Source organism: Microcaecilia unicolor, chromosome 1, assembly GCF_901765095.1.
Source record: "Microcaecilia unicolor chromosome 1, aMicUni1.1, whole genome shotgun sequence".
Taxonomy (NCBI): Eukaryota; Metazoa; Chordata; class Amphibia; order Gymnophiona; family Siphonopidae; genus Microcaecilia; species Microcaecilia unicolor.
The window spans coordinates 641,354,766-641,380,393 of NC_044031.1; the positions used below are offsets into that span (position 1 = coordinate 641,354,766).

Below are 25,628 nucleotides of genomic sequence, written 5' to 3' on the forward strand. Positions count from 1 at the left end.
CCATCTTCAAAGCCTTGCTCAAAGCCCACCTCAGTAGTAGTAGTAGTAGTAACCTAATGGTTAGTGCAGTGGGCTTTGATCTTGGTCACCTGGGTTCAATTCCTACTGCAGCTCCTGGTGACCATGGGAAATCACTTAACTCTCCATTGCCCCAAGTACAAATAATATTTAGATTATGAGCCCTCTAGGGACAAAGAAAGTACCTGCATATAATGAGTACAGTTCTGACTGTATCTAATAGTGCTACAGAAATGATTAGTAGTTGATATTCAATGTCAGGCCATGTCCGTGCACCAGCATTGAATATCCAAGTCTCACTGGTCATCAAAAATTATGAGCATACATTGGTATCCCATTATCTGTTCGAGAGCTGGCAAATTGGGCAATGCTCTAATAATGGGTGATTTCAATTACCCCAGTATTGACGGGATAAATGCTACAAGAGGGAGATAAAATTTCTAGATGTAATAAACGACTGCTTCTTGAAGCAATTTGTCCACGAACTGATAAGAGAGGGAGCCATTTTGGATCTGGTCCTTGGTGGCAAGCAGGGATAGTGCAAGAGTGTTGGGCCCCCTGGGAAACAATGATTCATAACATTATCAAGTTTGAGCTACTATCTGGGATGAACCCGACTGTAGCTACATTTAATTTTCAAAAGGGCGACTATAATAGAATAAGGAAAATGCTTAAAAAGAAGCTAAAAGGTTAGAACACTAAATCAGAAATGGATGTTATTCAAAAATACCATCTTGGAAGTCCAGACCAGATGTATTCCACATATTTGCAAACATGGAAAGAAGAGAAAATGACAGCCAGCATGGTTAAAAGGTAAAGTGAAAGAGGCTATTACAGCCTACAGATTGTCCTTCAAAGAATGGAAAAGGACCCAAATAAAGAAAATAAGAAGCAACATAAGCACTGGCAAGTCAGATGCAAAGCATTAAGAAAGAAATTTTTTACGTATATTAAAAGCAAGAAGCCAGCAAAAGAATGGGTTGGACCGCTAGGTGACCGAGGGGTAAAAGGGATGATCAGGGAAGAAAAGCCATAGCGGAGAGATTAAATGAATTCTTTGTTTCAGTCTTCACCGAGGAAGATTTGGGAGTGATACCGGTGCCAGACATGGTATTGGAAGCTGACGAGTCAGAGAAACTGAATGAAATCTCTGTAAACCTAGAGGATGTAATGGGGCAATTTGACAAACTGAAGAGTAGCAAATCTCCTGGACCAGATGGTATTCATCCCAGAGTTCTGATAAAATTGAAAAATGACCTGGCAGAACTATTGTTAGTAATATGTAAATTATCTTTAAAATTGAGAATGGTACCAGAAGATTGGAGGGTAGCCCATGTAATGCCAATATTTAAAAAAAGGTTCCTGGTGAGCCTGACGTCAGTGCCAGGCAAAATGGTAGAGACTATTATAAAGAACAAAATTACAGTTCATATTCAAAAGCATGGATTTATGAGACAAAGCCAGCATGTATTTAGTGAAGGGAAATCTTTTCTTTGAAGGAGTGAACAAACATGTGGATAAAGGTGAGCCGGTTGATATTGTGTATCTGGATTTTCAAAAGGCGTTTGACAAAGTACCTCATGAAAGACTCCAGAGGAAATTGGAGAGTCATGGGATAGGAGGTAGTTTCCTATTGTGGATTAAAAACTGGTTAAAGGATAGAAAACAGAGATCTGTTGTTAGTAATATGTAACCTGTCGTTAAAATCATCCATAGTACCTGAAGATTGGAGGGTGGCCAATATGACAATGATTTTTCAAAAGGGTTCCAGGGGTGATCTGGGAAATTACAGACTGGTAAGCCTGACATCAGAGCCAGGCAAAATAGTGGAAACTATTATAAAGAATAAAATTACAGAACACATAGACAAACATAGTTTAATGGGACATATTCAGCATGGGTTCAGCCAAGGGAAGTCTTGCCTCACCAATTTTCTTAATTTCTTTGAAAGCGTGAATAAACATGTGGATAAAGGTGAGCTGGTTGAAGGCAATATTTTCTTTATTTTTGTCCCAGCACGCAACCACCACACATCTCTGCAACGAGACGCTGCAAGCTCATGGAAGCTGCACTACCCCCTTCTAATGTGCATGCATACACAGCGAACTGGGCCTGAGCACTGCTGCCACTTCAAATTCCCCAATTCAGGTTTCTATCTGCTACCGGCAATGTCCTGAGCCATTTCTTAATGCATCCAAAGATTCATCAATTATCAACAGAGGATAAGCATCTTTAACTGTAATGGCATTCAGTCTCCTATACTGACAACAGAATCTTAACGTTCCATCTTTTTTCCTGATCACAACTGCTGGAGAGGCCCAGGGACTCTTGCCTTCTTCAAGATACCCTGGTTCAAACACACGCTTTTTAAAATTGCTGTATAGATGAGAACACTCTACGATAAGGTTGCTCGTTCAGAGCTGTGTCTCTGGTATTGATGGGGTGTGTCACTAGAGTGGTGCAGTTGATATCTTGATATTAAGAGTCTTCAACTCAAAAGCCCGTTCTCCAATTAAACTCTTCCAATCCACCTTCACAGCTGGTACATCAACCTCAGCCAATTCTGAATCTACCTGGCTGCTTTATTCGGGTCTCACTACTTCTTCCAGCAAATTCTCAAGGCTCAATATACATTCAGGTTTCACCACCTCGGCAATTCTGGTTCTCAGAGGAAAAATCATGGAATAATTGATCCAAACATTGAATGTCTTAACACAAATGTAAATGTTTTTATTTTGGACATGAACTTTATTTCCAGAAAGGATCAAATCCCTATTGTTGTACCTGGCTCTCTTGTAAGGTTTCTTGAGCAACGCTTTAGAATAACCTCTTAGTTCCAATTTTTACATCAAATTCTTTGCTTGCATTTTAATGGTCAACAAATTGAAGCAGTTCATCCCTGATGCATAACATTTAAGAAAATGATAAACTATTTTTCAAATGAGTTGGATGACAACTTGAATAAGCTAAAAAGTATTTCTGACAGTGAGTTTCTCAAATGTTTTAGTATTAAAACTCTGACCATGAACGTCAATCTGTACATCCAAATGCCTTGCATTTCGCCAGGTTTGAGATCGCCGGCATTATTTTCCATTATGGCCGAAAACCGATGCCGGCCATCTCAAACCCAGCGAGCTCTGACATTTGGCCGGGCCCAACCGTATTAGCGAAGAAAAAAATGGCCGGCCATCTTTTTTGAAAATACGGTTGGCTCCACCCACTTACAGCGCCGGCCCTGGAGATAGCCACCCATAGAGATGGCCGGCGCCGTTCGATTATGCCCCTCTATGTGACTCCAATTTACAATAATGAATCTATGAGCTATTCTGTAAGTCTTTGCAAGTCTTTGATGGTGTCTGCTTTGAAGTGGACATTGGTGGAGTGTGAGCAGAGCACATACTTACACATGTAATTTAAAGAACATGCGAGTATCCCAAGATCTAGCTGCAAACATCTTCTACTGTTCTATGACTGGTTTAAGTGTTCATATATAAAAACATATGCACATATTTATTATGCTAGCATTCTATGACAAAAATAGGTACTTACTTGTCTAAATAGGATAGGCTCTAAAGAGGTGCATTCTTGGTGCCTAAAAATAGATGCCCTCTTGTAAAATTGTTCTCCACATAGAGCAGAGAGCAGAAGAGAAGGATACACACATGGTGGAGAGGACAGGAAGAGGAAGAATTTTATTATATGGGACAGAGGTACTGAGAGAAGAGACTATATGGAGGATGGAGTAAAAGGAAGGATACAAATGGAGTAGGGGTCAGGATGAACAGGGACAGTTTGAGGGAAACATATGGAGTGGGAGGAAAAGTGAGATTGTGCAGAAACATAGATAATGACAGCAGGTAAAGAACATGTGGCCTATCCAGTCTGCCTATCGATATCATCTACTATCCCATCCTCATTTCTAGAGATTCTCTATGTTTGTCCCATGCATTCTTGAAGTCAGATACTGTGCTCATCTCCACCATCTCCACTGGGAAGCCACTCCATGCATCTACCACCTTTCCAAAAAGGATTTTCTTTGATTAGTTTGACTGTATCCCCTTTTACCTTCATCTTATACCCCCCTCCACTCGAGTGCACCATTTCAATTGAAAGAGACGTGTTGCCTGAGCATTTATGCCATGGATGTACTCCGCTTAAGTGCAAGGGTCTGGGACAAAAGAAATACTTGCAGTTAACCGGAGCGTGCACTTAGCCAGCTTCACATTCTCAGGAAAGGATGGAAACAGCAATCAGTGGAGCAGGAGCATAGCCAGACCTCATGGTAGGAGGGGGCTAGAGCCCGAGCTGGGGGGGCACATTTTGGTCTGCCACCCTGCCACCGCTGCTGCCTGCCCCCCCCCCCCCCCCCACAGCCTCGCCACTTCCCACCCACTGCTGTTGCAAATACCTTGACTGGTGAGAGTCCCCAATCCCCACCAGCTGAAGCATTGTCCAGCACCGGTCTCCAGCACTGCCGCGTTGCCTGCTCTGCTCTGGCTTCCCCTCATGTTCTGCACCCTCCTTTTAGTGAAATTGAGTCTCCATGGCCCCACGTAGCTACTCCACTGCACTTGGGGATTAAGGAAATGTAATACCTAATTCTTCCATTGGACAGCTGCTCAATCATAGAACTGTTCTGTAATCCGGATGTGCCAAGAACTTGGTCTAAATAACAAAGTCCACCTTTTTAGACATGTTTGTATCTTTCTTTTCTTTGGTTGGAGTTCGATGCCCATATTTTGGCTCTTCTTTAGTCCTGCCCAAACACATCCCAACCATGCCCCCTTGCCATATGGACATACCGCAGTGTTAGGCATTCATATCCTGGATGTTTTCAGACCTCCAAAATAAGAATAGACCTTCTAAAATAATCACCATATTATCTTTGGGAATGTTCATTTTGATACCTTTGTATTTTGCACAGAATAGGAAAAAATATATATATCTGTTTCTTCTTTTGTGATGGAGAGCTACATGCAGTGCTTAGCTTCTTGTATTTTCTATTCCTAATTTGTGGTTTCATATTTATTTTGTAACAAGAGTTGTTAGCTATCTCCAGATTTTCTGGGAAAACTGATATATCTGTGGGTTTGCTTCACTGCATGCATGAGCTGTCATTTCGCTTTTCTTAGGGAATGAAATAGGGGAATGAGAACTGTAGAGTGGAGCTACCTATAGCATAGTGCCCTAGGTGCAGCATGAGAGGAAGAGGGGGTAACAGTGTGTAATGGGAGCTTATTTGTATGAATAAAGCCCCTCCCCTCATACTATACAAACACAAGTTCTTTTACTCTGGGAACTGACAAGCAATTATTATAGAAATAAGGCTGTTTACATAAGTACATAAGTAGTGCCATACTGGGAAAGACCAAAGGTCCATCTAGCCCAGCATCCTGTCACCGACAGTGGCCAATCCAGGTCAAGGGCACCTGGTACGCTCCCCAAACGTAAAAACATTCCAGACAAGTTATACCTAAAAATGCGGAATTTTTCCAAGTCCATTTAATAGCGGTCTATGGACTTGTCCTTTAGGAATCTATCTAACCCCTTTTTAAACTCCGTCAAGCTAACCGCCCGTACCACATTCTCCGGCAACGAATTCCAGAGTCTAATTACACGTTGGGTGAAGAAAAATTTTCTCCGATTCGTTTTAAATTTACCACACTGTAGCTTCAACTCATGCCCTCTAGTCCTAGTATTTTTGGATAGCGTGAACAGTCGCTTCACATCCACCCGATCCATTCCACTCATTATTTTATACACTTCTATCATATCTCCCCTCAGCCGTCTCTTCTCCAAGCTGAAAAGCCCTAGCCTTCTCAGCCTCTCTTCATAGGAAAGTCGTCCCATCCCCACTATCATTTTCGTCGCCCTTCGCTGTACCTTTTCCAATTCTACTATATCTTTTTTGAGATACGGAGACCAGTACTGAACACAATACTCCAGGTGCGGTCGCACCATGGAGCGATACAACGGCATTATAACATCCGCACACCTGGACTCCATACCCTTCCTAATAACACCCAACATTCTATTCGCTTTCCTAGCCGCAGCAGCACACTGAGCAGAAGGTTTCAGCGTATCATCGACGACGACACCCAGATCCCTTTCTTGATCCGTAACTCCTAACGCGGAACCTTGCAAGACGTAGCTATAATTCGGGTTCCTCTTACCCACATGCATCACTTTGCACTTGTCAACATTGAACTTCATCTGCCACTGGCACGCCCATTCTCCCAGTCTCGCAAGGTCCTCCTGTAATCGTTCACATTCCTCCTGCGACTTGACGACCCTGAATAATTTTGTGTCATCGGCGAATTTAATTACCTCACTAGTTATTCCCATCTCTAGGTCATTTATAAATACATTAAAAAGCAACGGACCCAGCACAGACCCCTGCGGGACCCCACTAACTACCCTCCTCCACTGAGAATACTGGCCACGCAATCCTACTCTCTGCTTCCTATCTTTCAACCAGTTCTTAATCCATAATAATACCCTACCTCCGATTCCATGACTCTGCAATTTCTTCAGGAGTCTTTCGTGCGGCACTTTGTCAAACGCCTTCTGAAAATCCAGATATACAATATCAACCGGCTCCCCATTGTCCACATGTTTGCTTACCCCCTCAAAAAAATGCATTAGATTGGTGAGGCAAGACTTCCCTTCACTAAATCCGTGCTGACTTTGTCTCATCAGTCCATGTTTTTGTATATGCTCTGCAATTTTATTCTTAATAGCCTCCACCATCTTGCCCATTTACATGCAAATGGGAGAAAAAAAAGTGAAGATAGATAGATAGATAGATAGATAGATAGATAGATAGATAGATAGATAGATATAATTAATTTATTAAAGATTAATGTGAGATAACTCAGGAAATAAAAGACAAATATTTGTATCAGAAAATTAGGTCAGAGTGAACACACATCAAACCCTTGGCCTAGAAACAGACCTCCTATTCCCCTTCTAGCAACAACAGAGCTGGTATACAACCTGAATGTAGATGAGTGCACCGGATGAACAGCTTAATGAAGATGAACCCCAGGTAGGTCTCAGCAGTGCAGAATGGATGGTTGGCAGAAACTTCAATGATGGTAATTCAGGCTACATGGAAAACCAGCTTTTCCTCTTTGGTTTCCAGTGCCTCTGTATGCAGTTCTGATGGCTACTACTACTACTACTATTTAGAATTTCTATAGCGCTACAAGGCGTACGCAGCGCTGCACAAACATAGAAGAAAGACAGTCTCTGCTCAAAGAGCTTACAATCTAATAGACAAAAATAAATGTGTACGGGAAGGAAGAGAGGAGAGTAGGTGGAGGCGAGTGGTTACGAGTCAAAAGCAATGTTAAAGAGGTGGGCTTTCAGTCTAGATTTAAAGGTGGCCAAGGATGGGGCAAGACGTAGGGGCTAAGGAAGTTTATTCCAGGCGTAGGGTGCAGTGAGACAGAAGGTGCGAAGTCTGGAGTTGGCAGTAGTGGAGAAGGGAACAGATAAGAAGGATTTATCCATGGAGCGGAGTGCACGGGAAGGGGTGTAGGGAAGGACGAGTGTGGAGAGATACTGGGGAGCAGCAGAGTGAGTACATTTATAGGTTAGTAGAAGAAGTTTGAACAGGATGCGAAAACGGATAGGGAGCCAGTGAAGCGACTTGAGGAGAGGGGTAGTATGAGTAAAGTGATCCTGGCGGAAGACGAGACGGGCAGCAGAGTTTTGAACCGACTGGAGAGGGGAGAGGTGACTAAGTGGGAGGCCAGCAAGAAGCAGATTTCAGTAGTCTAAACGAGAGGTGACAAGGGTGTGGATGAGGGTTTTGGTAGAGTGCTCTTTGAGCAGGGACTGTCTTTCTTCTATGTTTGTGCAGCGCTGCGTATGCCTTGTAGCGCTATAGAAATGCTAAATAGTAGTAGTAAAGGGGCGGATTTTATGGATGTTGTAAAGAAAGAAACGACAGGTCTTGGCAATCTGTTGGATATGAGCAGAGAAGGAGAGAGAAGAGTCAAAGATGACCCCAAGGTTTCAAGCTGAGGAGACAGGGAGAATGAGAGAGCCATCAACAGAAATAGAAAACGGTGGGAGCGGGGAGGTGGGTTCGGGGGGGAAATGAGAAGCTCGGGAACTTAGGGAGAGAAAGAGAAAAGTTGCTGGATGGAAAGATGGGAAGAGAAAGAGGGAAGATGCTGGATGGAAGAGTAGGAAGAGAAAAAGGGGAGACATTAGATGGAAGGATGCAGAGAGAAAGAGGGGATGCACTAGAAGAATGGGGATAGTGAGGGGAAATGCTGAATGGAAAAGTGTAGAGAGAGAGAGAGACACTGGATGGAAGGAAGAGGAGAGAGATGGAAGGATTCAGAAAGGGGGCAGATGTTGGGTGAAAGGATAGAGAGAGAAAGAGGGAAGATGCTGGATGGAAGGGTAGTGAGAGAAAGAGAGGAGACACTGGATGGAAGGATGCAGAGAGAAAGAGGGGAAAACACGGGAAGGATGGGGAGAGAAAGAAGGAAGATGTTGGATAGAAAGGGATAGAAAGAGAGGAGATATTGGATGGAAAGGGGGAGGATAAAGTTAGTGAAAGACTGGAGAATAAGAAGGAAAATGCATGGTAAAAAGAGAGGAATTAGAAAATGGATAGTAAGAATGAATTAAATCTGGACAGAGAGGCATAAAAATAAATTGAAGAAAACTGAAAGAAACTGGAGGGAGAAAAATGACAAATGGACAGGAAACCCTGGCAAGAGAGTTAAGAGAAGATGAAGGGAAGCAGACACAAGAGAATGGGACCAACACAATTGGAAAAAGTAAATGGCCAGACAACAAAGGTAGAGAAAATAATTTTATTATTAATTTAGGATAAGTTTAATACATTTTGACTAGCCTTCAGAGACCAAAACGTCATTCCTCGTTATGAGAGGATACCATAACAGCAGTATATTGTCTTGACCTGACCTGAGGCAGGAGGTTTTGTCCTCTGAAGCTAATGGAAAAAGGTATTAGGCTAGTCCAATAAAAAGGTATCATCTTATTTTCCATTTTCAAGTGCCTGAACTGAGCATATGCTGGAGGTCTGGGATCTGCAGCTGAAGCATGCTGACGACTGCTGCACTGCTCAAACAGCATGGTAGAAGGCTTATGCACTGGACTTCTTCAGCTAGCGGGTCTTGGGCATCTCCACCATCGATTCAACCAGTGCCACAATTTTGGAGTGAGCTTAATCTCAAATTGGGGTGGGGGGGGGGGCAAGGCCCCCTTGCAGTTATTCCTCTGAGGGGAATAGATGTTGGATATGGGGTATAATAGAGTGAACTGAAACTCTATTATATCCCATCCCTGCTGTTACTGGTATAAATAAAATATTTTCTGCAATGACTATGGGATTGAGGTGTGCCAGGGGTTGAAACCATAGAGTAGACAGAGCCAAGGCAGAGTGGGGCGGGACTGGGGACATGTAATAAAATCTCCCTCTTAAAAATTGGGACCCCTTGGAATATCTGCATGTTCTACTATTTTAACACAGGGCAGAGCATGGGAGAGTCATGGGCAGTACTGCCACTTATAAGGACAGATATACAGAGAGTCCTTGATCACAAATGTAAGCCTCTCCCACATCCATATTCTGGGGGCACAGACTGTCTATCTTCAGGAGCTACTTGAGGTATGTTTGGAAAATTATTTTTTTTTCTTTTCCTCTCTCCCCTTTCTTATCTGATGCACGTTTGATGTAATATTGATTGTAATTAATTATTCTCTTAGGCTTCTTTTTTTGTCATTCAAGTTCTCCTGGAATGTTAATCACAGTCTACGACTGCAGGTATGAATTACCCTCTGCCATTTCACTTGCTCAAGCATTATGCATTTATACCATATTCAATCATGTTTTATCACTCTCACTTCAGTTCTATATAATGGCACAATCATATCCATTTTTCATATTTGTTTTACCTTTTTTTTTAACTAATTTCTTCTTATTATTCCTTATGTTATGTTATTAATATGATTCACTTTTATTTATGTCAGAGCACAATCATGTTTTACCTTTTTAGAGGTTCTTATTTGATTCTTGGTTCTGTTTTTCCCATACATTCACGTTTATCCATATCCACCTTTGAAGTTTTCTCTTTATTATTTTGATTATCTTTGTATGTTATTATTAGTTTAGTTTATTTGAATTTGATATACCGCCCTTCAGTATAAATCAACTCCTGATGAAGGCTAGAAAGCTGAAACATGGCCTGTGTTGAATGAGTCTGTCTGGGATTGTGTCTCTGTACTCAGTTTTGGTCAAGACTGAATATACAGCAACCAATAAAGAAATTGTTTTTCATCACCTTGGATCATCTTGGTGCTTTATCTCTTCCACTTCTGAGGTTTGATTGCGCTGTCGTGTAGGAGTATTGATTTTCTCCTTGCTCTTTGGACTTCAATACTGCCACTCATACATACAACTTACAGAATACTGTAAGTTACGTGTGACCTTGCCACATTTACGTGACCTCAATGTGCACCACTAAACAAGGGGAAGGGTGCAGAAAGAAGGTTTAGCAAGAGTGCCTAATGTCCTTGCATCGGCAATGAAAGGAGAAAGAGTGAGAGCATTTGCATTCTGTTCTGATGTGTTTGTTCAGGACTCATATCCTCTCAGGACCAGAGCTAGGGTTGCCAGCACCTCCTCTGCAGCTATTTCCCGGTACTGTTACTACTGCTGTTGCTGCCTCCACACATCCATAGGCCCACTGCCACTATAGTGCTGATGTGAGGTCATCCTCTACAGATCTGCATTTCAATGCTGCCATGTCCCACTCCCTCTGATGACTTCCTATTAGAAGGGGTGGGACATGTATTGTGTTATGCCAGCCCTGCATCCAACATTACTCCCTCTCTCTCCTCTCTCCTCCCAGCCCAATATTTTCCCCCTCTGCTTCCTCCCTCCTGCCCACCTGTCCAGCAATACCCTTTTTTCTCTCATCCTATAGTCCAGTATCTCTTCCTTCTCTCTCCTCTCTTTCACCTGCCCATCTAGCACCACTCCCTCTCTCCCTGGTCCAAAATTGCCCCTTCTCTCTCTCCCCTTCCATTAGTCAAGCATTTCCCCTCAAACCTATCTCCCTCCCTTCTGCTACTGATGTGGCAGTGACAGCGGGCACAGCAATGGTGGTAGCAGCAAATTAGATGGGGAAAAGCCCAGTACTTAAGATGTTTTGATGTTCCTTCCTATATTGCTGTACGTGGCCAGCACAACAGGCAACAACAGTTATAGTGCTTGCAAGTTGCATCAGATTTTGGTGCCCCCCTTCCAACATCAGGGTCCCCCCCTGCTCTGTCAGCTTTGTCTCATCTTCTCTGTCAACAAACAAGATTTAGAGAAGAACAGGAAGGTTATGGTTATGGCTATGGCTAGAGAACACATTCTATGTGTTAGAATGTGAGGAGCCACAGGAAAGGAGCTGATGTAGCAGACACAGTTCAGCCTGCAGCAGTGGCGTTCCTAGGGGGGGCGGTGGGTGCGGTCTGTCCCGGGTGCACACCGCCAGGGGGGTGCCGCGCGCGCCTGTCCTCCGTTGTTCCATGCTTCTTCTCTGCCCCGGAACAGGTCCTGTTCCGGGGCAGAGAAGAAGCATGGAACAATGGAGGACAGGCACGCGCAGCACCCCCCCGGCGGCGTGCACCCGGCGGAGGGGGTTCCTTCACGGGGGTGTCCTTTCACGGGGGGGGGGGGGGGTCCGCGCTGCATCAGGGGGGGCGCTGCACCTGGGGGGCGGGGCGCATCGGCGATCCGCCCCGGGTGCCAGCCCCCCTAGGAACGCCACTGGCCTGCAGTTCTTCATGATACCAGGTCTTTGGACTCAGCTGAAGCTAAATCAGAGAAGCCCAAGTAATGGAGCAGTGAATGGCAGGCGGGAAGCAGAATACTGAAGTTGTCAAAGGAATAAGGGAAGATGAAATGAGGGGGGGGGAGGGAGGCAAGAGAAGAACAAGAGAAAGGTGGTAAGTAAAAAGTGCATGCAAGGTAGAAGAATTTCATATGCAATCCACTCCAAATAAACAACAATCTCCAAGTGCCCACACTTCAAATATTTTATTGCACATTGACTCAACTTCTATGATGTCAAACACAACATGAGGCGCCTTGTTCAGGAAATTCTTTGCATAACAAAATTATCTTTTCATTTTTCTTAGTGCTTGTTTAACATCTTTGTTTCTGAGGCTGTAGATCATGGGATTTACCATAGGGATTACCATTGTGTATATTACAGAGAGTGCGCGGTTTGTATACAGAGAGAAATAGGAACTTGGGATTACATATATGAAGATTAGAGTCCCAAAAAATAAATTCACAGTGAAAAAGTGAGATGCACAAGTAGAGAAAGCCTTGCGTCTGCCCTCTGAAGAGCGGATTCTCAGGATTGCAGAAATAATTAAAATGTAAGACAGGACTATTGGTATAACTGCTAGGAAACCAAAAACGCCAGCAAGAATAGATAATACTATCTCATTAGAGGAGGTATCAGAGCAGGAGAGCTTTAACAGTGGATGGGCATCACAATAGAAATGGTTGATCTCATTTGATTCACAGAAATTCACTGAGAATATATTAACAGTGTGCAATAAGGAATATACTGTGCTAACAGTGTACACACCAGTCACTAGCTGGGTGCAGACTCTCCTAGTCATCACAACAGTATAATGCAAAGGGTTGCATATTGCTACATAACGATCATACGCCATCACTGCCAACAGAAAACACTCTGCTGATCCCAGGTTTAGAAACATAAAGAGTTGCATAGCACATTCAAACAGGGAGATGGTGTTTTCCTCCTCTTTGAAGTCAATTAATGCCTTTGGGGTGATCGTTGAGGAGTAACAAATATCTACAAATGATAAGTTAGTGAGAAAATAGTACATGGGTGTGTGAAGGTGAGGATCAATTCTAATTATCGTGATGATGCTGAAGTTTCCCAGTAGAGTGAGAATATACATGACCAAAAACACAACAAACAGTAAACTCTTCAGCTTAGGAAGGTCAGAAAATCCTAACAGGATGAACTCATTCACAGAAGTCTGGTTTTTGCCTTTCATTTTCCCCAAGACAGAGAGCTGGATAAGTGCTGCTGGGACAAGAGAGAGAAACAAAACCAGAAAGTAATCCAATGACAACGTATGTGACCAGCAATTGGAAAACATGACTAAAGTCGTAGATCCTTTCTGAATTTTAATGCTCAATTTCTCAGTCCAATTCAGAGTTTCCAACTGCTCCAACAACAGCTAGAAATGGATCAGCTCATATAACTGGCCACCATCTTGAAATTTCATACACTTTCTGGCCTACCATATACAAACCCAACCTCTCACCATGACATGTAGTGGCTCCAGTTCCTCTGGCCTCTTCAGACCAGATTTACCAGACTACACCTCAGCACTACAATATTCAAAACTGACTAAACTTCATCCGGTACCTCTCTAGTGCAAAGCTCCCTTTACCCTACATGCATGTGCTGCAATGAGGCCCAGAAACCTGGAGGTTAGTAAATTTGACTTCTTTTAAATAAAGAAAGCTCAGATCCCACCATCAGAACAATATGTGATAGCGTGAGTGAGGGTTGGGCATGGGTTTTCACAAATACATGTTGTTGTGAAGTTTCTCCTCCTGAAGCAGCTCAGTAAAACAAAGGGGACCCTTGTCAGGGTTATGTATTTGAGCTTTTGGCAGCCTCAACAGTACAATCCTGGATATGAAGTTTGAAACATTTGTTTTTCTCAAAAGGAACAACATTGCTATAAAAGCTAAGTGAAGCTCTATCCTGTGGAGCTGATTTTTGTACATGTAGAAAATTGAGTTGAGAAGACACCATAAGTTGCTTAGCTATTTATAAACCGTGAGTAGCTGTTTTTTCCAGTAGTGGTTTTTGCTCATCACTGAAGAGTTGTTTTCCACTGCTGTTTTTGCAGTTCACTACAGAAGCTGATGAGGGTTCGCCGTATTGGAGTTTTCTGCTTTCTCCAAGCAGTTGAGGCTTATTTATTTAATTAATGATAAGATTTAAGTGGGGGTCTTCTCTCTTAATTTTCAGAGCAAAATATTTTTAGTAAGGCTTTCACAAATGCATCCAGACCAGCGCATGAAAATGAAACCAAACTTTTTATTAACATAAGCACAAATATACTGAAGCTTGTTACCTGTTACCTGTAGCATTCTAACTTTGTGGAAAGGTTCTGCCAGTCCTAGGCAAAAACAAAAACAAAAACTTAGTCTCCCAGCTGGTTATAAATTTGTATTTTACATTGATGAAACTGCTATAATTATTGGGAATATTTAGATTTACTAAAGGAAAATTATATTCTAGTAGAATTTGATAGTTATACCAACTGACAATTGTTTGATCAGACTGTATCATTTCTGGTCATACCTAGAGAACTTTTTTTGATACAGCACTTGGCTGACTCATTGGGATTTATATCACATAATGAATTATTTGTAAGATGCACACCACCGCTTATCTTAGAAATGTGTCCTCCAGCACAAAGCACTGTTTGCCATTGAAGGTCTTGTGGTATGGGTCCCTGAAGAAGGATTTCGAAACGGGACCGTTGGAATCAATACGCAAGCTGGAGAAGACATTTCTAAGATAAGTGGTTGTGTGCAACTTACAAATAATTCATTATGTGATATAAAGAGAGTGCACATCACTACAACCTACCTGTGTGAAGCACTAAATTTAAGAAGAAAATAATAATAAAATATTGATTATTTTTCTTTTCATGGGGGTTTTTTAGTCTATGATGACTTTTTGTGCGTGCAATAAGATTCTTTGATAATAATTGCCGCATTGGTTGAGACATTTTCCCCCTTTTCTAATATAAACTTTTCTAATATAGACTTTAACTCTGCTGCGGTGTTTTTTTTGAGATATCAGTTTATAAAAGAGTGCACACCACGATGCACGTGTAAAATCTAATCACTATACACTTGACTATACACTTAATAAAGACTTCTTATAAATTAAAAAAAATCTAATCACTACCAATTAACTGCAATAATTGATTGTTTACATTAATTTATTGCTAGTTAACGGCTTGTTAGCTAATTAATTTGCTTGCATATCTACAATCAGTTCCTATGGAGCCTACACTATAAACAGACACCTACCCCTCAATATTCAGCACTATTTAACCAGCCAGAATGACTATTGACCGGTTAAATAGTGCTTAATCGGCTATCCACCGATATTCAGCGGGTGATAGCCAGTTATCCCCTGCTAAATATCCCCAGTTAGCGGGTAGCAGATAGCCGGTTATATCGCCCGATAAAACCGGCTATTCACTGATTTGTAAAGCCAATTTAGCAACATATTTGGCCATGTGAAAAAGTGGGATATCTGTAGCCAGTTTAAAGATAACCGGTTAAGTCTGAATATCGACTTAGCCGGTTATCTTTAAACCACCCAAAAGTAAACCGGATATTTAATGCTGGTCACTGGAAACGGCACAGAATTGAATATCCACTTTTAGCGCGACTGCAGGAGTTAGCCAGTCTAACTCCCTCGGTCTGACTATTGGTCTCCTAGAATTATGGAACCCTTGCAAACATCATTGGTGCCAATAATCAGCAGTTATAAATGAATCAGATGCTACGTGTTATAGTGCATAACTGCAAGTTTTGAGATGAGTAACTATTTAATAGTTATTATCAAGAAATTACTAATTAACAGAAACGAAAGTATTATAACTAGGAAGGACAGAGGTACGGACCAATGACGATATTGGTATGTAAATCATTGTGGGATAACTTTTTAAAACCAAAACATGATACTTGAGTTCCTTACACCAGATAAGTCTGAAAGTATTTTATATGTAAAGAGGCTGCTATCTTTGGATTTAGGGACATTGATGTATGATTTGATGGTCTAGATTAAGAAGAATATTTGCATATTTAAGTAATTTATAAAATATGCACATATGAATGTACACTAACTAAAGAAGCTTTGTCATTCTAAATAGCGGGTATTAATATGTGAGCGTGCTTTTTATACTGTAATATTTCAGTGGAAATTAATATGCATGCATATACCTTCCTTTGCCAAGCTTGTAATTTATGTATGCTGGAGCTGCACAAAGTAGACAGAAATCGACATTTACAAAATTGCCTTGGGAGTATATAAGCATACACGTACATATAGATAAGGATTTAAACATAATTTTATAAAGACCAAAAAATGGAATTCTGTGGAGAAAGATAGCAGAGGTGAGTGGATTTAGCCATATATGCACATATCTTCCATTATATAAAAGTGTGCAATTTATGCAACCTGTGTTATATGTTTTTGTGCCAGCTAGGTATAATTTTCTTTCTTTCTTTCTTTCTTTCTTTCTTTCTTTCTTTCTTTCTTTCTTTCTTTCTTTCTTTCTTTCTTTCTTTCTTTCTTTCTTTCTTTCTTTCTTTTTCAGGAGAGTAGGAAGAATGAGATTAGCTACAGGAACCTGTCAATAGAGTGAGGAGATAGTAAGGAATGGCACACCTGGGCTAAAGAGGTAAAACATATCAAATGCCCTCTCCCTAGGAAGGAGGGAGAGAAAGAAGCTAGGAAAAAGCTAAATTAAGAATCTTGGATCTTGTAAGGACCATGGAAGCTAGAAAACTGCAAGAACTGACTTGATCAGTGTGAATATAAAGGAAGGTCAGGAGAACAGCAGAGTTCTGAGTGGCAGAGCATGTGAAGAAAATCAAAGAGGATGTGAAGAAAATCAAAGAGGAACTTAAAAAATGCATGCAAGAAGAGTTAAACTGTTGCATGAATAAGAGGTTCAGCAGGAGAGAGAGAAAACTGAAGAAATGTTTTCAGCAACTTTAGGACTGTGTGGATTAGTGAATGCATCAGAGTAAAAATAAATGCCAAAGTCCAGTAACAGACAGCCTTACTTTGGGGGTCCTTTTACTAAGGCTCAGTAAAGTGTCCCACACTAGTGCTGCTCACTAGGACACTTTACTGCAGCAGGAAAAGGGCCTTTTTCTAATGGAGCATTAAATGGCCATGCACTAATATTAAAATTAGCATGCAACCATTTACTGCCTGAGCCTTTACTGCCACCTATTTAGTAGGTGGTAAAAGCTTAGGCACTAACCTGGTGGAAATCAGGCAGCACATGGAAATGTGGCCTCACTGCCGATTACCACCGGGAACACCCCCTGCAGTAGAAAATTATATTCTACCCCAGGAAACAATGTGCGCCACAAACAGAATTACCAACAGGAGCCTGGGAGTGCCCAGCGGTAATGCTGTTTTGGTGCACACTACCCATGTGGTAGCCCTACCAAGCCCTCGTAAAAGGGCCCCTTTATGTTTCTTTTTGTCCCAGTCGATATTCATTCTGTGCCAGCAGTGCCCAGAAAACTTCTAGGGCCAACTGAACACCCAGAAATTCAGTGCCAGTATCCAGATAACTTACTAGGCATAGCTAGGAACACTGCTTGAGCAATTCTACTTACCCAGTTAGTGATTTGGGCTCCAAGATTATTGGCAGTGCCAACCTCAACCACCGTGAGGTTAACCAGATACTGATGCGTTGGTGGCACAATCCAGGTAAATGTCGCTGAAGATCAGAGTATGACCCAGTCAGTGAGACTTATCCAAGTAGGAGGAAGTGGATCTTTCTTGCCGTTCAATGATGTGTGAATAAAAATAATGGTAGGAGTAAATACACATTCTTTGTTTTGTTTTGTGACAAGGGACTGGATCCCTGAAGTATTCCAAAGTTAAAAAAAAAAAAGTTTCAGGTGCACAAAGAAAAAGTTCTAATGTTCAATTAATATCTGGAGAATATTGTAATGCTAACCTGTTGTATTTGTCTGTGAACAATGACTGAGAAACCCTGACTGATATACCTACATGAACTATTTATTTCAAAAAGCACTAAAATATTAATATTGTACATGGGTTTCTTGTGTGAACTCCCATTTGTTTAACATTTGCATGTTAGCTTCTTTACAAATATAGTAACATAGTAACATAGTAAATGACGGCAGAAAAAGACCTGCATGGTCCATTCAGTCTGCCCAACAAGACAAACTCATATGTGCTACTTTTTGTGTATACCCTACTTTGATTTGTACCAGTCCTCTTCAGGGCACAGACCGTATAAGTCTGTCCAGCACTATCCCCGCCTCCCAACCACCAGCCAGTCATGCATAGTTTGCAATATGCAATTTTGTATTTAAAATTCAGCGTAAAAGATCACAGTGCATTTATTATACATTTGTAGAAAACCATCACACAACAAGGTTTTCAGAACTTGCTTTTGCACTAAAGATTATTACATTTTAGTAAGAAACAGCAATTGGGGCAGCCATGAGCAGTCTCCCATTTCCTCTCCTGGTTCTGCCTCTTCTCTGTTTCTGGAATAAAACAGATACTGACATCCTGATTCAGTGTTTAATAAATAGACACAGCTTTATTAGATGACGGAACAATAAAAGCCACATTGAGCCTGCAAATAGATGGGGAAATGTGGGATGAAATAAATAAATCCCACATATATTCCTGAAAGTGTGTTTCAAGTCAGGCAGATGGTTGCTAAACATGGTATTCAGAGGGTTATTAGTAAGATTAACCTTATCTTGGATTACCTGTTAAGGGGCTCATCTCAGAAGATAGGCCTGCTTCTGTCCATAGGTAGCATCCCAAAGTCCCTCCTTGTATCAAAGGGCCATGTTAATGTAACATGTCCTGAGGCATGCTACCCTGGACCACTGCCCAAGTAGCAGCCTTCTGTAAGTTTGCCTGTCAGACCCATCCCCTGTTACTTTAGAAATTCAAACACCTGCTGTGATACCTCATCATTATTATCATTTACACTTTCGTACATAAGCCTGAGAATTCCAGCTGCCTTCTTCAGGATAAATCTATTATATTCAAAAATAAAACTAACTCTAAACCCCCTGGACAGCTGGATTACAATTACAATCAATATCCATGTCTGAGGCCCTTGTTTGTTATGTTATCTTGTTATTAAATAAATAAATTATTAAATAAATTAAATAAATAGAACAGATTGTGAGGAATAAAGATGTTTTGGGAAAATTCCTAGAGGTAAACTCTATAAATCCCTAATAATGTAGACCTGGACATTAGTAGCATGAAATCCTGCAATTTTTTGGATTCTGCCAGGTTCTTGTGACCTGGATTGTCCATTACTGGAAACAGGATATGGTGTGAGAGAGACCTTTGGTCTGACCCAGGATGGCAACTCAGGTTGCTGTTTCCATAACGCTGGAGCAGTGGACAACATACCCATTTGCGTTTCCAACAAGAACAACAACGAAAAACACTTAACTCACCTACAAAGTATCACAAAATAAAAAAGGAAATTATACCATAGAAAAAAATACATTGTAGTATGCCCAAGGATCCACCCAAAGAGCCACCCCAATGAGCACCCAAAAATTCAAGTCCTCCTCCTTGGGTGTTTTCCTTCAGTGCGATGCCACAGCTAGTCAAAAGTTGAAAAGTATAGATGTGATGATATCATCTTGGGATCATCCAAAGGGGCAGAGCCTGAGTACAGGCAAAGGTAATGGCAAGAACACAGTCCTACAACAAAACAGAAATTGAACAAAAATAGCAATGTAGAGTGGCATAATCGAACTGCGCCGGCCATCTCTTTGGCCAGCCATCTCCGGGACCGACTCCGCAAGCGGGAGGAGCCAACCATATTTTCGAAAAAGATGGCAGGCCATCTTTTTCTTCGTTAATATGGTTGTCTCCGGCCAAATGTCAGAGCTGGCCGGGTTTGAGATGGCCGGTATCGGTTTTCGCAGATAATGGAAACTAATGCCGGTGATCTCAAACCTGGCCAAATCCAAGGCATTTGGTCATGGGAGGAGCCAGCATTTGTAGTGCACTGGCCCCCCTGACATGCCAGGACACCAACCGGGCACCCTAGGGGGCATTTCTAAAAATAAAAATAGCTCCCAGGTGCATAGCTCCCTTCCCTTGGGTGCTGAGCCCCCCCAAATCCCCCCAAAACCCACTCCCCACAACTTTACACCACTACCATAGCCCTAAGGGGTGCAGGGGGGGCACCTACATGTGGGTACAGTGGGTTTGGGTTTTTTTTGGAGGGCTCAACATATACCACCACAAGTTTAACAGGTGTGGGGGAATGGGCCTGGGTCCACCTGCTTGAAGTGCACTGCACCCACTAAAAATTACTCCAGGGACTTGCATACTGCTGTCATGGAGCTGGGTATGACATTTGAGGCTGGCATAGAGGCTGGCAAAAAATGATTTAAAGGTTTTTTTTAGGGTGGGAGGGGGTTGGTAACCACTGGGGGAATAAAGGAAGGTCATTTCTGATTCCCTGCGGTGGTCATCTGGTCAGTTGGGGTACCTTTTTGAGGCTTGGTCGTGAATAAAAAGGGACCAAGTGAAACTGGCGAAATGCTCGTCATCGCCGGTTTTATTTTTTCCATTTTCGGGTGAAGCCGGCCATCTCTTAAACACGCCCATGTCCCGCCTTCGGTACACTGCCGACACGCCCCCTTGAACTTTCGCCGGCTCCGCAATGGGAAAGCGGCGAGGGTGTCAAAAAAATCGGCTTTCGATTATACCGATTTGGTAGGGTTCAGGAGATCGCCGGCCATCTCCCGATTTATGTCGGAAGATGGCCGGCGATCACTTTCGAAAATGAGCTGGATAGTAACTTAGTAAGTGACAGCAGATAAAGACCTGAACGGTCTATCCAGTCTACCCAATAGTCACATTCATTATCAATTCAAGATTTAAATCAACAATGAATATGACACTATATACTTGAACATGGTCTTTGTTTTTTCTGGACAAAAAAAGCAACACTGGGCCTTTAAGACTGAGACAATAGGAATCCTTTATTAACAGGTGACCTGACACAGGCCGTGTTTCGGCGTTAAACAACGCCTGCCTCAGGGGTCAGGATTTGGTTAAGAAGTGTACAAAATGTATAAATTCAATGCCTCAATAGATGAGGAGATTTTTCAAAAGTCAACGTATCTGTCGAGAAATATAGCCGCGATGTAAAAATATAGCTCTTGTAATATCCTGGTTGTTTAAACAACTTGTAAAAGCGGTGAGACAGTCTGCTGCCAGTCTTTTAAACAAAAATAATGGCGCCAAAGCAAATGGACATCAGGTTTAATGTTCGAACGTGATGACGTAAGGCTGTGTGCTGGGTCAGACCAATAGTCCATCTAGCCCAGTATCCTCTTTCTAGCAGTGGCCAATCCATGTCACAAGAACCTGCTTGACACACTTAGGCATTCCCAATTGGGCCTGCACTGATGTGGGTTTAAGCAAGTATACTATAATGAAATCTCAGCACTCAGATGTGGTTATGGAGGCCAGGGGTGCTCAATGTCAATCATTGAGGTCTGCAACCCAGTTGGGTTTTCAGGATTTCTACAATGAAATACATGAGATTTATTTGCATACAATGGAGGCAGAGCATGCAAATAGATCCCATGCATATTGAGTGGAGAAATCCTGAAAACCAGACTGGGGTGCGAACCTCGAAGACTGTCATTGAGCAACCCTGGAATAGGCATTCTCTGCACTGCATCGATGTTGCTACACCTAAGGGCCCATTCATAGAATTGTCACCAATGTGCCTTAGTGTTTTCTCACCAATTTTGGTGTTGCTTTGAGCTCTTTCATTCCCTTGGGGTATTCATTCTGCTTCTGGTGCCATTTTGCCCTTCTGACTGGTGGAACTACTTTTAAAAAAATAGGAGAAAATATTTTTTTTCACTCAACAAATAGTTAAGCTCTGGAACTTGTTGCCGGAGGATGTGGTAACAGCGGTTAGTATATCTGGGTTTAAAAAAGGTTTGGACACGTTCCTGGTGGAAAAGTCCATAGTCAGCTATTGAGACAGACATAGGGAAGCCATTGCTTGCCCTGGGATTGATAGCATGGAAAATTGCTACTATTTGGGTATCTGCCATGTACTTGTGACCTTGATTGGTCACTGTTGGAAGCAGAATACTGGACTAGATGGACCATTGGTCAGTATGGCTATTCTTATATTCTTATGTTCTTCCTGCCATTGTTTATGCAATTTGACCCTCTTCTAGTAATGCACGTAAATTCTAAGTTGAAAAAGGGGTGTGCAATGGGTGGGTTGTGGGCATTTCTAAAAACTATGTGCACACCCGGTCCACACCTAATTTAGGTGTATGCATTTACACCAAGTTTTACTTGGCATAACTACCTGCGACTACATTTAGTCACACAGACTTTTCTCTCAGCAAGGAACTCAATCAGTGCTAGTCCCTCTGCGCTTGAGCCCTGTGTCTGTGTTCTGCTTTCATCTCTTCCCACTCTGAACTCTGCACTATCCTAATGCAAGCTGCTCTCTCTCTCTCTCTCTCTCTCTCTCTCTCTCTCTCTCTTTCTCTCTGAAATCCAAGAGAGAAATGGAGCTGTTTTCAGATTCATGAAGACATTAGCAGTCATGGGAGTTAGAAGAAGAGAGACCACGCTATGCATGTCCAGAACTTTTAACAGATTAGGTCAAGTGACTCTTCCTTCTTTCATTTCCCTTCCCAAAATGGTTCCAGAGTCAGAGGGACCATACCCATGAACCTTGAGGGGCCATTTAGTCGAGGTAGACACCAATGAATAGATATCCTCTTGGTTGTCTTATAGAAATTTTGTTCATATGGGCTTCTCTGATAGTTGCTTTTCCACTTGCTGAAAGAATAACTATTCACTGGTTTATATCTTGACTGTGCAATGTCTGAGTCTTCAGCTACAAGTTTTTAATAGGTTTAATTTCTGGCAAACCTCACAATGACCAGGCATAAGTAAATATTATTTTCCTGGCTTCACAGACAATGGGGTACCAAATTGAATGGATTTTTAATCCTTCTTGCCCCATGTCCATTCAGTTTCTGTAGAGGAAATGAACTGAAAATGGCCTCATTTGTTTCATTTTATCTTTCATGTTCAAAAGTTTGCACATCCCTACTGCTATCTAATTAATATAAAATATAGGGGTATGATTCTATTAGGCAGGCCTCTCTTATCAGTTATTGACTGCTTACTTCTGATGCAATCTATCTTTTAAAAATAATGAATTTAGTTAACAAAACAAGTTGTCAGATGAGCATAAAACCAAATATAATGGATGAAAATTGACTGAACTGTTCTATTATATATCAAAAATAGTCATACTTCTGGGAAAATACATAATATGGAAGTGAAGTAGGAATAATGTATGGATGATGTATGGATGACTATATAATAGAACAGTTCAGTCAATTTTCATCCAACTTGTCTTGTAATAATTGAATGTTTTATATATTTGGAATGTCTCTTTATATTTATATGCTTTTATTTATTTGATGTTATTTGTATGTTTTGATTTGTATAGACTCCTGACGCAGGCCTGTATGGCCGAAACACAGCTGTGTCGAGTCCCTTTCTCCCTGCTATCCTTTGGCTAATAAAGTGTTTTTATTTTTTTATGAACAAGTGTCGTCCTTTTCATTTTTTACTTTTTTATGTATTTGTATAAATACAAATTTGATATTTTCTTGTTTTTAATTTTTTGATTATTTTTGTTTTGTTAGTCATCTTCGCTGTTTTCCTTTTTTGTGGTTTTTTTTGCAGGATTATCTACCCATCAACTGAAGTGTTTACAGACATCAGAAAATACAATGATCTGGTTGGGGGGGGGGGGGCAGGGGCATCAGTGTGACCACATTACTCCTCTTTTCATTCACTTTCATTGGCTACTTCTTAAATTTAGAATTTATTTTAAACTACTTGTTGGGCACATAGAGGTTACTATAATCAGGATCCTGGTTATTTGGCATCTATAGCTTTGCCCTATGGACCTAAGAGGACTTTAAGGTCCATTGTTGATTTTAGAATGGTGATTCCTTAGCCTTCTAAGGCTATATAGGTTTTTACCTAGGAGTCAGCATTCTTTTAGTTGGCACCTTTCCTTTGGAACTGACTTCCGGTTTTCATATGTTCTGAAGGTAGTTTTAAAAAATTTAAATTTCCATTCAAAAGTTATTTTTTTAAACATTGCTTTGGAGGGATGTGCTCCCACATGATTGGCTGGACTCTTCTGTGGCTCACCATATGAGCGGCTAATTATCTCTCTTGTATGAATGATTGAGATACTTTCCTATTTAGTTCTGGAGATCTTTTATTATTTTAAATAAAATTTTTATTATTGTACACCGCTTTGATCTGACTGAGCTAAGTGGTTATCAAATTTTATTAAACATAAACATAAAAATAAACATGAGAGAAAATTCTCTGCTTAACAAAACCATTTTTTCTCCAAGACTTTTCTTAGTGCTTGTTTCACATCATTGTTCCTGAGGCTGTAGATCATTGGATTAACCATAGGGATTACCATTGTGTATACTACAGAAACCACACGATTTATGTACAGAGAGAAATGGGAACTTGGAATTACATATATGAAAATTAGAGTCCCAAAAAATAAAATCACTGAGATGCAGTGAGATGCACAGGTGGAGAAAGCTTTGCGCCTGCCCTCTGATGAGCGGATTTTCAGGATTGCAGAAATAATAAAAGTGTAAGAGAGAACTAGTGCCGTAACGATTACAACAGAAACAATGCCAGCAAGAACAGATAACACCATCTCGTTAAAAAAGGTATCAGAGCAGGAGAGTTTCAAAAGTGGAGGGATATCACAATAGAAATGATTGATCTCATTGGATCCACAGAAGGTCATAGAAAATATATTACCAGTTTGTATTAATGAATATACCATACTTATCATATACACACTGATCACAAGTAGGATACAAACTCTCCTAGTCATTATGATAGTATAAAGCAATGGGTTACATATTGCCACATAACGATCATATGCCATCACTACCAGCAAGAAACTCTCAGCAGTTGCCAGAATTCCAAAAATGTACAGCTGTGCAGCACATTCAAACAAGGCGATGGTGCTTTTCTTGACTCTGAAGTCAGCTAAAGCCTTCGGAGTGATTGTTGAGGAGTAACAGATATCTACAAATGATAAGTTAGTGAGAAAATAGTACATGGGTGTGTGAAGGTGAGGATCGATTCTAATTACTATGATGATGCTGATGTTTCCCAATAGAGTGAGAATATACATGACCAAAAACACAATGAACAATAAATTCTGCAGCTTGGAGAGGTCAGAAAATCCTAACATGATGAACTCTGTCACGTAGGTTTGGTTTTTGCCTTTCATTTTCTCCATGACCAAGAGCTGGAGATGTGCTGCTGGGCTAAGAGAGAAAGAAATAAGACATTAGTAGTGTTGTAAATTTGTATAACTAGGCTTTTTAATCTGCTCCCAATGGCACTAGCATAATATAGTAATAGATTTGTTATAATATGCTTAAACACTATTTTACCTTTCACCAATAGTGAAAGCATGGGGACTAACAGTAACCCAGAGGTCTATATTTGGGGGAGGGAGGGCTTGTGATACAAAGATGAGTGACTTTTGGCTCTCAGTGAATGAATCCAAACTCTGGTGTACTTGAAAGAGTTAAAGCAGATAAAGAGAAATATATAGAGATCTTCAAGGACATAATAAAAGAATCCAACCTTCAGTAC

At 41.2% G+C, this 25,628-nt stretch overlaps 2 protein-coding genes across 2 annotated transcripts in view; both read right to left on the reverse strand.

The window, feature by feature from the left end:
• The window catches only part of LOC115461163 (olfactory receptor 2M2-like), a 32,247-nt gene extending 19,152 nt beyond the window's left edge, over window positions 1–13,095 (reverse strand). Inside the window, exon 1 of the mRNA XM_030190782.1 lies at window positions 12,180–13,095. Within this exon, the coding sequence (XP_030046642.1) occupies window positions 12,180–13,095 (916 nt within the window). The remainder of the gene's footprint in view (window positions 1–12,179) is intronic.
• Window positions 13,096–24,321: 11,226 nt separating this feature from the next.
• LOC115460523 (olfactory receptor 1052-like) lies at window positions 24,322–25,257 on the reverse strand. Its single transcript, XM_030190292.1, has one exon. It carries the CDS (start codon window positions 25,255–25,257, stop codon window positions 24,322–24,324), a length of 936 nt encoding a protein of 311 aa, XP_030046152.1.
• Between the last annotated feature and the right edge of the window lie 371 nt (window positions 25,258–25,628).

Excerpts from the sequence above, each read along its gene's own strand:
- LOC115460523 (XM_030190292.1), bottom strand. The coding sequence starts at position 25,257 with ATGAAAGGCAAAAACCAAACCTACGTGACAGAGTTCATCATGTTAGGA.